Source organism: Poecilia latipinna, unplaced genomic scaffold (assembly GCF_001443285.1).
Source record: "Poecilia latipinna isolate Pla-1442-1.1 unplaced genomic scaffold, P_latipinna-1.0 Scaffold402, whole genome shotgun sequence".
NCBI lineage: Eukaryota > Metazoa > Chordata > Actinopteri > Cyprinodontiformes > Poeciliidae > Poecilia > Poecilia latipinna.
In genome coordinates, this window is record NW_015113018.1 from 572983 (window position 1) to 586958 (window position 13976).

Here is a 13976-nt window from a genome sequence, read left to right on the forward strand (position 1 = left end):
CAGTTCCAGATGTGGTCTCTCCTCCATTTGTGGCTGCATCTCCTTCCGCTTTGTATTTAACCTGGGAACCTCCAGCAAGGTAAAAAAATAAAAAATACATTCTTATCTGGCTCATTTTTCCTTTAACGTCACAAATCATATGCTTAGCTAATCTATTTTAATTATATCTAACTTGCATCTAATATCCTGGTCTATACCTTTGTGTAGTTCTTTTTTCTCCCCATTTCCGTCCGATTGATACACAAGAAATGTAATTTTTTCTGTTACGTGCAGCGATCTGTACTGCCAGATCGATAGCCTTCAGCTTAAAAGCTGCATCATATTAACTTCTTCCTGTTGTTTCCATGATGAGCGGGTATGAGTTTGAAAACATTTCTCCGTCGTGCCTGCTGCTAGCATGTGCTTGTTCTAAATGAAAACTAGCGCTTTCTTTTTTGATTTCCCATTTTGACTTCCAATGATTCACTTCCTGCTAGAGAGCCCCCTGGTGGTTGAAGAAGAATCCACAGAAAAGCCGCACCGACTCAAAACGTGGGGAAAAAAGTACCAGCTCATAGCCTGAAAAATGCGGTAGTCATTTCATAAACATGGGTGAATTTGTGAAAAAGTACCGATAAAATAACTCATGTCAATCTTTCTAGCAAACTGACTACCATAAGGGACAAATGTGCTTGAAATCATTGTCTTATATTGGCAGTGATTTCCTCCTATAGATAGTGAGGAGTCTTTTTTTACCTACTATCATAACCATGGAAGGAAATGCTGCTAAGAATATTGCACAAAAGAGCAGTTTTCTTTAAAGAACTTAAAGTGAGAAGTTCAATTTCATTTAAATTTTAGGTTGCCTGTGCCTGTGTCATTTAAATTTTAGGTTGCACTATCAAGCTCTAGTGCAGTTTACTCCCAGTGAATGTGCCACCAGAGTTGATTTGTTCAACATATATAGCAGATGCTTGTTGTCACATCTGCACACACAATTAGTCAAAGATTTTTGAACAAGAAGGGCAGCAAACCACCTAGTTTTCTTTTCTATCCTGGAACATGCATGTGCAACAGCAAATAAAAAAATAAAAGACCGGGAAATGATGCAATGTGACACAGGTGATTGATCAGAATTTTCTAGCTTACAATTCTATGCAAAAGTAGTATTTTAAACATCCTCATCAAGGACCTATTGAAACAGAAAACCACCCAAAGATTCTCACTAAAGGTTTGTCCTGTAACTGTATAAATTGTGCAGTATTCTAAAATATTGTTCTCATTTATTTATTACTTTTTTTTCCATTGATAGGCCAAATGGAGACATTACAGAATACATCCTCTATCACAACAGTGAAATGGTCTACAGAGGGAAAAACAGTCAACACAACATCACCGGTAAAAAAAAAAAAAAGAAGTGTGTTTGTGTGTGCTGTCACTGGGACTGTAGAGGGATGGGGCCTCAGTGAAAAAAGGGGGTGAGGGGTGCAGAAAAGCAAAATGGGGGATTAGCATTTGAAAGAGGAACGAGTCTCAGTCCTTACCAAGGGAATAGCACTTTCAAAAAGAAAGCTAAACATACACATGAAAATGAAGTGGCAGAGAAACAAAGAAAACTAAACATTAGCGCACAGCCATGCACACAATTTGCCCTTACAGCTTTTATTGGAAATACCTGAAGAGGCTATGAAACAAATGTAACACCAATGAGAAGGCGTACTCCAAAAAGATGAAGATGAATGCACACAGACACACATATGTACAGGAAACACGCAAAGCATCATACATTGATGTGTACAAACTCTATTGCAGGAGCATATGCTTAAGTTTTTTTATGTTTTATTTTCACTGCCTGTCTATACAATTATTAAACCATCTTGCTGTTTAAAAGTGTAAGTGTGCATATTTGAAAGCCAAAGAAAGAGTGAGAGCACATCTCATCCATGCTGAGTTATTAATGCAGAGTGTCTGATTTTCACTGTGATTGGGAGGATTATGGATATTGTAATTACATGGTATGTACAAGAATAGATTGTGTTTCAGGGTGAGATTCCAACAGTGGGGCAGATGGTGGGTGATTTTCTAACAGAAAAGAAGAGAAGTAGTTTGAACAGAGTAGGGTGGATTGAGGGAAAAAAAAGAGCAAAACTAACTGCTGGAGTTTATCTGATCTGTGCTGTCAGGTAGTGTGTGTGTCTCTTTCTTTGTAACTTTTAGTGAATGTGTATTTGTGTTTTAGGTCTTGGTGTGTACTCAACTAACTTCTTGGTACTGAGTGCTTGCACTAAAGTTGGCTGTACCAACAGTTCACAAGTTACAGCGCTGACCTCTGAGCTTCCTCCGGGTCCCCTGCGTGCTCCGAGCCTTACGCTGCTGGACTCCCGGAGTATATTGGTGGGGTAAGCACACCAAAAACACACTCACACCCACAACATGTTGTACATGCGTAATTACAAATTCTCGCTCAGAGCTCAGAGCAGAGAACAGTGACAGGCGCGTAAAGCACAATGAATAATGGGTTACGCATAGCATTTTCATTTTGAACTTTTTAACATTAGCATTTTCATGTGGCATGTAGACATTTACAAGCCAAAAGAATCTACTTAAACAATGATAGTGACTGATTTATAATCTTGGAAGTGATAATAAGTGTTTAATCTTTTTAGTTATGTTTTATAAAAGCTGTCTAGAGATAAAATAAAAGAGAGAAATGGACAACAACGTGCCAATGGAGTGCAGTTGTGTTTACCAGACAGAATTGTTTTACGCATTTCTAATCTGACCTCTGATTGGACCAAAATTCTTGTAATAAATCTCTGGTATTTTTCCACCATGCTTACCTGCTGGTGTTCCTGATGTTTGAGTGTACCGATGTAGTAATTAATCTGTCTGGAAGCTTAGCTACGACAGTATTCACTCCAAACAGATAGCATCTTGGCACAGAAATCCTCTGCTTTTGTTGGATTTAAGGTTGGACAGTCTGATCAAGGACTCATTGAGCTCATTTGCCATGTGGTATCAAGAGAGGCGAACCATTCCTCTCACTGTCGGGACTTCTCTACCATAAGAACCACATAGTCCTGCACAGCATTCCAACTGTAATGCACAAATGAATGTGAAGTACATTGAAACGACCTGGTTCAATAAGACTGAGCCTCCATTGCAAACTGACTGCAACAAAAACTGCCTCCCTCCATAGCTGCTAATAGCACTTAGCATTCGTCAACTGCTCATTGGCAGAAGTTAGAGCAGCGTCCAGAGTTTTAAACCTGGAGCCCACTGCTTGCACCTGTCAAAAGGGGTTCAAATGTATTGCCATTAAATTGTTTTAAGTATTCATTTAACGGAAAACAGTGACTACACTGAGTAAATCTGATTGAGAAATGAATTGGTAATAAAAGATAGCAGTGTGTCCCTGCTTGCTGGACATTGTCAACGTCTTGAATCCTTAAAATGTTTTGAACATACGCATCAGGTGTGGGAAGGCTGTGTTTTACCTTGTTCACACATTGGTAATAGGAAGAGGTTGAGAGATCATGCTTGATCAATACCACTCTACAGCCGCTGTGAGAAAAAGTGAGAAAAACAGAAATAGGGGAGAAATAAGAAAACAGTCATAGCGATGTAGGGAAGAAAGACGAGTAGGGAATGAGTAGAACCTGCTCTATCCACTGAATGAAGAACAAACATTTCAACCTGCTGATCCTGGTTTGCCATTCGGAGGTCAAGTCACTATACAATCAAATCATTACCACTGGAAGTACTTTACCCTAATCTAACATAAGTCTTTAAATACATTACCAAGTATGACAAGGTATTTTCTGTCTTGTGACGTGTGCAGAACCAAATGCAGAGGCAAAAGATGAAAATAAATAGCCTTTACTATAACTTAAAACAAATCTAAATAAATACATTATTGGAGGACATGAGGACACAGGATGATGGCAGCAACTTCATATGCCTGGTAGTGGTGAATATGCATAATATGGACACAGGAACAAACACAACTAAATGCACACAGAAGAAAACTGTGTGAAGACATTAAATTCAGAAATACATTAGCTACTTTTTACGCCTGTGAGCATTATAATAAATGTTTATGTATGTATTCATTTTGTATGAACTTTGATTTATGAATAGATACATCAGTGACATCAGTTATTCTATAAATTTGTTGTGGGCCACCCTCTTTGTTGCTGCCTATTAAGCAATATTGTGATAATTTCCTTGTTTGTAGCGTAAATATGTTCTGGCACAGTAAGGCAGAAGTGATAATAAGTGTTTAGTCTTATTATCACATTGTTCTGTTAAGCTGTCGGCACAAGAGATGTGCAAAAAAACTTAGATGTGTACACACAAAAAATAAATAAATAGAAAATAATATGAAATAATATTAATAGAGGAACAATAATACGAAGTAACTACAACCATACAGCTCAATAAAATGGAGTGAACCATCTAACATGTTCAGTGCAGCAGCACTGAAAATTTGAATACAAAAGCTCAATACCAAAGAATAAGTCTTATAAAATGCCTGGCTGAAATCTTGCACTTGTGTCATTTAATTTTATTATTTGCCTTTGCCTTCCTCTCTTTCCAGGTGGTCACGTCCCTCGCAAACAAACGGTGTTTTGAAGTTTTACTCTGTCTTACTGTCATCTGATGGGTCAGAGCCCATTCTGGCCTACAACAGCTCAGATCTTGCTGAAGAACACACACTTCGCAGTCTGACTCCAGGAACATTTTATTCTGTTACGGTGGCTGTGAGTCCTCCTTTTAGTAATTATTTTCAAACCTTTTTGCATCTCTATTTTTGTGTGTCCACATGTGTGTTTCTGTGCTTGACAGGCGTGCACAGGAGGTGGGTGCACCAGAAGCCCCCCGAGCCACGTTCAGACAGAGGAGAGCACCCCAGAGGACGTTCCTGCTCCGCACGTCATCCCTCTGTCCCCACATTCACTCAACATCAGCTGGACTCCTCCTGAGACTCCAAATGGTGAGAAGACATGCATCATGCACTCATTTTCTGGATAACTATACATCCAATATGCAATGTTGTTGACAGGAATGAAGGCAGTTTTTCAGTTTTTAGCTAAACACAGTTCTCATCAACAGTCAATACAACAATTAGACACATGAAAACAGTTTGAAACTTTTCTGACTAAACAAGTATTGAAGATGTGCAAAAAGAGAACAGCTGTATGTCTGTGTGAGGAATCACCGGAGATAAACACAAAACAGGCAAGGAGGGGAAGAAAAGGAACCTTGGGAGGGGCTTCCCCTTCTTTTTGAGGAACTGAAGCGGGCAGAGACAGAGAAAGGTTAGGAAAACAAACAGTTTGAAATTAGGATTAAATGGGAGCAAGAGCGAGAGGATGGAGCTTCAACAAGGTACTTTAAGTGGATGAAAAGTGCTCCCTTTTGACTGAAGAGAGAACTGCAGGCTGGAAGCCCAAATACTTGTACTGTCTGGGATCCTGTTTTGACTTTTTACCATTCATTTTGCATTCTGTAAATGGGAGATGAATTGAAATGGCTACAACATTTTTTTTATTCAGTTTTAGATAGGCTCAAGGCATTGTTTTTTTATTTTCTATATTTTTTGTTCAATTAGAACTTGTATGTTGTTTTCTCAGTTCCTAGTTGTCAAAAGAAAAAGCGGTGGAGTCTAAATGAACGTGATTTCTTTGAAAAAGAGCAGCAGGTGAGACATGAATAATAACTGCTTATAGAAAATGAACGGTGGAATAAACTATAAATATTAGCGAAGTGAAATAAGGCTCTTTGTGCCTGAGTTATGGGATTAAACATAACTTCTTCGCAGCACTCATTAAAAGTTGATTTCAAATGATATACCAATTAATAACAATATAATACATTTAAAAGGGCTTTAATAATAAATAAATTTATCTCTCAGTAAATCAGATTAATGGCTAAAAACCATCTAAGCATTTCACCGTCTTTTCCATCCCATTTAACAGACTCTATACATAAAGTTTGTGAAGACGCTACAAATGATCAAACGCTAATGTCATGCTTATGCAATTCAGTAATATGTGTGTGTAATGTGATAGCTGTGTCTGTGTTTTATGCCTAATCCCACATTAAGGTATTTGCACCATAAACCCTGTGATATGTATGGATATTAACCTGGATAAATTGCTTAAAGCTTTCCTCGTCTGATGACAGAAATTTATAACAAGCAAGATGATTACTGTATTATCCTGTACTTAAACAGCTTTATGTTTTCTTAATAAGAAAGAAGAAATGCTCAGTTCCATTTTCCAGTGACTTTTTTTATTTAATAAATAGCATGATGATGGGTTACAGAGTGATATCCTGTGTTATTTTCTCGCTGCCCCCCCCCCCCACACTCCCTCACACACACTTTCTCCGCAATTCCGCAGGGATTTGTGGGGGATAATCCTCTCGGGGATTAGGTCGGGGCAACACGCAGACAAAGAGGGGAAATAAGCCTGTTATGCATTCGCTGCTTCATTTCCCAACCTGTCTTTATTACAGCCTATACTGATATGGGCTTATTCGCGCACACAAGCACACACAGTGCTCCGCACGCATTCACACACACTCTCACATGCATGTGATTGGCCATATTAAGAGCTTCCCAGATAACTTGCATCTGTAGGGTTTTTGTGTCTTCATTTTTGTGATAGGTGTGTATATCTGTATTGAGCAATAATAAAACCCACACATGATTAAAGTAGAATGGACCCTTAGTTCTTAGCGCTGATCTTTTGAGCCTACTGTATGCATTTTTATTAAGGAAAGGCACATTTGGCTTTGCACTGTTTCGTTCTTTTATTAGGTGGATGTAATGTCACGTAATTGTGTGTTTGAGGTATAGGTTCTTATTAAATGTGTGGATCTTTTTCAACTGAGTACATCTATGTGTGTCTGTGAATGCGTTTGTGTCTTCACACCTATTTACACACTCATTGGTGTGTGTGTGTGTGCGTGTGTGTGTGTTCAATTTTGTACCACTGTCCTTCTCTGGGTCTTCATCCTGTGTAGCGCCTTTGGTTACAATTGTCATTTCAGTGCTGTTTTCATCTGTAGGACACACTGACTGGCAGGCCTGGAGCCTGCAAGTCAGTTTTCATTTGCATACGCAGTGAACCAGAATGCATTTTGCATCATCGCAAAGCCACGTTTTCGCTTTTTATTCTTTACAGTCTGGACACTGCCATACAGTATGAGTGACCGATGAAACTAGAAAACTGCCTGTGGATGTATTTTGGGAATGCAGGCCCAACTAAATGGATTGTAACTAGCATGTTAAAATGAAAACAATTTATAGATGTTTTGGACATATGATGGCAACATAGATGTTTAAGGAGGAGAAAATGCAGTCGATTGAATAAGAGGATTTTGTAAATAAAATAAACATCTTTTGGATGCATAATTCAGCTCCAGTTTATTTCATCAAGGACAACACATTACACAAAGTTACATGTTAAAAACAAAGCACCCATTGTCTTGTATGTAGGATTTTTAGTCACAGCGTAATTAATCACAAAAACGTGTTTAACTGTGATTATCCTGATTTTAATGTCAATTTTGCTGCATTAATGTTTCTGCTGTCTTTTTTTATGCGAAGTGGCAGACGAGGGAGGTGGTCCCAATCTTAGGAAAAGTTTTCCAACCACTGAAGGGTCACAGTTATTAGCCTGCCCTGGAGCACCTACTTTATTTTGCTGGAAATAAGATGGAGAAGCAGTGTGGCTTTTATCCTGGCTGTGGAACAAGGGAGAAGACTTTTACCATTGCAGAGCTGTTGAAAAGATTAAATGAATTTGTTTGTCTGGTGTGTATTGGAACAAGATTTACATCTTTGTCCCCTGGGAATTTAGTTGCTGGTGTTTTGGGTGAGAATGCTTTAAATGAGGATCTGGTTCTTGTGTTCAAAGCAAGAACTATCTGCATTCTCGACATAAAGTTAAGATTGTTCCCGGTGAACTTTGCCTTTTCTTCCCTCTGTCACTAGTTCTGCTTGTAGTCCTCATATGGCACATTTAGATGGGAATAAGTACTCAGAATAAGCAACCGATTTAAATTAAAATGAGTCATGTAAACACCCCAACTGGAAGATTCTGATTGGGTTCAGCTCAGTCAGATTGAGATTGTAATCCAAATGAGAGGACTGGTTTATGCCAATTGATTATCCAAGCAGCATGCATGTAAGCACTTGCTCTGATGATATGTTTCTGACTGTGGGAAACTGATGTGACTATGCTTGTCTGCTCAATGTCTACCAGACGTATGTCTGTCTTCGGTGGCTAGACACTCTGCCAGGAAAGCAAAACAAGTCAAAACTTTGAAGGATTTTTCTCATCCTGTGAGTCAGAAAGACCAACATCATGTGTTGCTTAGCCTGTATCTTAATTAGGGAGTTCAGTTATGTCTCAACCATTAACAGACCCTGGAGTGGGTAGGCCTGTCACGATAACAAATTTTGCTGAGCGATTGTCTAAAAAATTATTGCGATAAACGATAATATTGTTTCAAGACCTTTGTGTTGATGATTAATAATGCATGCAATTTCCTGCCATAGATTGATACACTTTTTTTTTTTTTTTCAAAAAAGCACATAACACTGGAACTGAAACTAAATAAACAAAACAAACAAAAATAAAATTGATTCTCAGTCTCCATTAACAAAAAACGTACTTGAATAAAAAGTAAACAACATAAAGCCAAAGTGGAAATAAATACTGCATTCAACCAAAAGAGTGCAGATATGAAGTCTGTATACTATATTGGCCTTCAGTAATCACTAGATTTAAATAGAGAAGATGGGCACATCTGACTACGCCCCTATTTTCCCCTTACGACAATCTTAGAACGTTGGGCGATCCAAGATTGTTGCTGGTGATTTCATAACCGATCATCCTGTATTGTGATTTAGATTGTCGTGATCGCTCCGATCTAAATCAGGGGTTTTCCCCGACTGGGAGCTTAAAGCTGAATGTGACAGGTAGCCAATCAGAAAGTGCGGATTCTCCTCAGGCATTGATTAATGCCTGATTTTAAAATGAGTTAACTGGACTTGTAGCCATGTTTGGGATTACAAGGGGAATCCCAAACAGCTGACACGGCGCAACCCGAAGTCCAGCGGACATCGGAGATGATATGTGGAAACAACATTAATATTTATTCAACATTTCGTGCAAAGAATATAGAAATGACAAGGGGAGGAACTGGAGCCAATTTGCTACCGCAGTTGATAAACCCGGTAACTTTTCAGCTGTTCTTCGTTAACGTGACATAAAAAGGTTATAATAATTTTCATTCAGTCAGGACTTTACGCTGACTCTAGCCACATGGGTCACAGGTAGATTGTAGTAAAGCATTGATTAATGCCTGACATTAAAATTAGGTAACTGGACTTGGAGCCATTTTTTTGTGCCCATGTGGCTGGACATCACACGGCACAATCGAACCCGATCGAACCGTTATACCTAGGATTTCTGTCGGCTAATGTGTTTCTCATGTTTTGAAAATGGGCCAACAATCGGCTGACAACTCGTGTAGTGTGAGCTGGACATTACACTAAGGAAATGAGGAAGGGAGGGTCAGTGCAGAGCACCGGAGCTGAGCCTTTTTTCATTCAGTGCCAGCAACAGAAAGAAAAAAAGACAGGAAGAGAAATAAAGCCGATAATTAAAATGAGGACGATAGGTTTAATTTATCGTGCGATTAATTGATTTATCGTTTATCACGACAGGCCTAGGGGTGGGTCTATTCTGGGTGCTCAGAAGACAGAGATTTAGTCTTTGTGTGCGGAAGAAAGAGGCTAGTCAAAAAGTAATACTCTTGATGTATTAGTCATTCTACATTCAAACCTTCATCCACACTCATAAGAGACACATCTTTACAGAAGAAAATCAAGATCCTGGTCAGTAGAAGCTGTCATTGGCTTTTTCCATAGGGTTGCTCAGAGAGTGCTTTCATCTAAATGGAGCTTGGAGTGGAACCACTGCTCCTCCAAACTGAAAGGACTTATTGAAGAGATTTTAGCCATTTGGCAAGGACTTCTCCTGATCAACCCTCTTTGAGGGTTCCACCTGCAAGTCTCACTTGGACTTTGCTTCCCCATAATGAAATGTAAGGAATCTTGATTTCCCGCTGGGACCTGTTACTCCATTAAACCATCTTGACTTGATTCCTGGATGAATGGACAGACGGATGGAAGGAGCCAACAGCTGAACAGAACTGTATACCAAAGTAAATTTCTAAACTAGGCTTTATTCAAACATGACCAGGGTGCATTTAGTGACATCAAATGTTTTGCTGTTGCTTTTTCCCTTTTTGTCTTCTGTTTTCTAACAAGATATTCTCTTTTGACAGGTGTTATAACAAGCTATGGTCTTTGGATGGATGGAGTCCTTGTTTTCAACTCCAGTTCCTCTCAGAAGTTCTTCATAGTGGAAGGACTTTCCCCATGGAGCCGACATGTAGTTAGGCTGCAGGCATGCACAGCACAGGGCTGTGGAAAAGGACCATTGGTCAGTGAATCATTTATTTATAAATGGGCCGAACATTAGAAAACATTTTTTCTGCAAGTAATTTCAATAAGGGATTGGGTTTGACTAAGTCTTTTTTTGAATTCTTTTAAGTGTTTGTTTTTATTCACCAGACTTATAGAGTCCATAAAAGTTCAGTTCTGCAATATTTAGTACAGCTCTTCCACCAACAGCTGGTATTTAGAGCAGCGAACGCATCATAAAATCCTCTTTTTGCTGAATAATCTTCTATCACATGGTGAATCGAAACTGCAGCAAAGCAGATTTCCAGAGAGCAGAATAGTGCTATAAGAGAAAGAAAAACATAGACAGACCATGGAGGACTCCACTTAGACATCTACAAAGTGAATGTGTGTGCCAGTGTGTCACTGGGCCTCATAAAGGTGATCGATTCTCTCAGCTCAATAACGAGGGTTGCGTGGCGACTGTGACATTTGGTGGGAAATGCCACTCCATTCTCAGCAACGTCTCTGACGACAGGCCAGATTTTAAGGCATATTTCCAATACGGATGCCACGATTTGTCAAACACCAGGAGAAATAGCTGACACTGCAGAACAGGAGAGTAGTATAGAAAGGGGATAATCTAAAGAAGAGGAGTCTGTGAGAGTATGAACAGAAATTGAGAATGAAGGTGTTGAGAATGAGATGTAAATGAGAATGATGGAATAGAGAGTCAGAATGATGAGCAAGAACAAAAGATTATAAAATAAAATAAAAAACTAAAGACTGAGTTAATGCAGACGAGCAGCTTATGGCATTTAATAGAGTATTTGTTAGAACATCACAGGTAAACCAGCTGATGAAGCAAGTTATTTTGTCTATAACCTTTACTTGTATAGTTTGCATATGCAGAGAGGGTACACATCTGGTCTGACTATGCCTTTATTTATTTAAATTAGGTGGAGTCACATACATTGGAGATGGCTCCAGAAGGCCCTGTGCTGCTGGAGTTGGCCAATCAAAGCTCCAGATCTCTCAGAGCCCGCTGGACTGCTCCTCCTCGAGCGAATGGAAACCTCCGCTACTCACTTTACTACAAAAGCAAAGGTGACACCTGAAGGCTAACAGTATCTCTTTTCATTCTGGGTATATTTTATGTTTTCACAGACAAATTAAATGAAATCTAATGTTAATGTTAAAAAAAAATACAATTAGAAAAATTTCTGCTTGTGTTGATCTCTGATATTAATAATGGTGCATGGCACTATTTACCAATATTTTACGTGATCAAATTTTTTATTCAATTACTCGATTGGTTGTCAGAATAATCCATAGATTACTGCATTACTAAAAGTGTATGCCTAAACTTTGTCTCGTTCCTGAGTTGTTGCTCGGTCTGCAGCTCCTCCAGAGTTGCCATGGGCCTCTTGACTACTTCTCTGATTAATGCTATTCTTTTCTAGCTTTTCAGTTTAGGTAAATTTTTTGTCTCTTGGTAGATTTGCAATTGTGCCTTTATTTTATTTCCAAATTATCTATTGTGCAGTGCAGATGTTCAGTGCTTGAGATGTTGTTTTATGATCTAATCCTGCTTTATGGTTCTTTATAACTTTATCCCCGAGCGGTAATGAACAGAATGGCTAAATTCATACCGAGTGTAAATTACAAACAGGGAGAATGTATTAATTATCTGGGGACTGAATATAAAATGCTTGCCACACTTTTCAGGTTTTATTAGATTTTTTAAATTCAACTGTTCATGGTTGCTCTACACAGTTTTGTGCTACTTCATGTTGTTATATCATTTAAAAATATATACATTGAGTTCTGTTGTTAAAACATAAAATGTGAACAAGATCAAAGGTGTTTGAATACTTTGGTGAAGCGTGGTATGTGACCCTTACGAACAGCAACTGACAGATGCTATTTCTCTGTAGATATGTGGGACTACAGTACTTGCTGATTGCCTGGGAGCACAGTAATGTTATTTCCAGTTTCAAAAGCACTCAGTGTTTTTGTCATAGCTTTCAAAGATGAGCAGAGCAGAACAATATGCATCGAGATTGACTGAGCTGTACATACAAACGCATGCAGACACTCCCAGCAAACAAAGGAAACTTAGAAAGTCAGGCACGAAATAGGACGGTGTAAGAAGAAGTAATCAAACCCGACTAGTATCGGAAAATATTTTGAAGTTTTTTGATATAGCTTGTGACTTTAGGTCAGCGACAATCTAGAAATGTAAAGCTGTTTTATGAAATTTTAAATCAGGGTCGAAGGAGATCGGCGGCAATAACGAAACCAAACGCTGTTTCTGCTAGAATTAAATGTGCTCGATTTATTTCCCCACAGATTACAGCAAAACAACATGCATCAAACACTGTTACTGCTAGAACAAATATGCTCGATTTATTCCCCACAGAATACAGTACAAAACACTCTGACTAAACACGTGATGCTCGATTCATTCAAGTTACCAGCGCTTACCTCGTGAAACTTGGCCGGAGAGCCTTCGGCCTAGAGATAAGCAGTAGCATCAACGTAGCTGGGCATTCGGACGCGATCCACAGCAGACTCTGACCAAAACCGCGGGCTTTTTCGTATTTTATCTCTTAAACAAAGGGACGCCTGCGTGCAAAGGCGGAATGGCCATTTCCATCCTTGCAGGCGAGCCATCCAATCAGAGGTAGCCGCTCTCTGACCATGAGCCAATCATGGGCTGAGAGCGTGAACCACCAGACCAATCAGAGCCCAACCCAAGTCAACCAGAGCCAAGCACGCCCTGTTCACGTGATCCGTATGAGCACAATAATCTGAGCAGAATAAGTTTTATCAAACAAAGAAAGATCAAATTATAAAGAAAAGATAATAAAAAGATAATAAAAAGAATAATGATTATCAAAGAACATAAAAGATAATAAAAAGATAAAAATACAAAATACCAGATCAAAAGCAAAACCGCAGCTGGTAAAAGCAACAAAGACGGATTTCAATCACTATATCACTACAAATATTTGCATGATATGAGAAAAGAAGCGATGATTGCATTTAAAATATGAAGTGTTGGAGATAAAAAAATTCATGTAGATAAACAAAAAAGCTGGACTCTGGCAGAATAAGTTGAAAGATTTCAAAGAACATACAGTCAAGTCGTAAATAAGTTTTACATTTGACACACAGACAGTGTATTGATCAGTGAAGAAGCAACATTAGTGAATGGAAAAAGGATAAAAGTGTGCAGAGGAGAAGAACACTGCCTTGTTTTAGTTGAGCAAACCCTGCTGTTTCTTTGAAGTAAACTTCCTCCACTGGTTTACATAGACCTGAATCACTAAGTATGTGTGTCCAGATTCACAGTTTTCTTTTACTTTTAATTTAGTAAAATGAGTCTCAGTGATTTTGTTATTCTCCCAATTTGTCATTAAATTGTGTGATGTTTTATGTTATGGTTATCCGTTTAGAGAAAAAAAAACCCACATGTATTTAAAATATCAAAATGCACAATATTGCT

At 38.7% G+C, this 13976-nt stretch overlaps 1 protein-coding gene across 3 annotated transcripts in view; it reads left to right on the top strand.

Moving 5' to 3' along the window:
- ush2a (Usher syndrome 2A (autosomal recessive, mild)) overlaps positions 1–13976 on the top strand; it is a 211267-nt gene that overhangs the window by 90135 nt on the left and 107156 nt on the right. For all 3 annotated transcript variants that reach the window (XM_015037369.1, XM_015037367.1, XM_015037370.1), the window contains exons 40-46: positions 4–79; positions 1292–1377; positions 2219–2378; positions 4580–4742; positions 4828–4975; positions 10348–10505; positions 11425–11572. In XM_015037369.1, coding sequence (XP_014892855.1) covers positions 4–79; positions 1292–1377; positions 2219–2378; positions 4580–4742; positions 4828–4975; positions 10348–10505; positions 11425–11572 — 939 coding nt within the window. The remainder of the gene's footprint in view (positions 1–3; positions 80–1291; positions 1378–2218; positions 2379–4579; positions 4743–4827; positions 4976–10347; positions 10506–11424; positions 11573–13976) is intronic.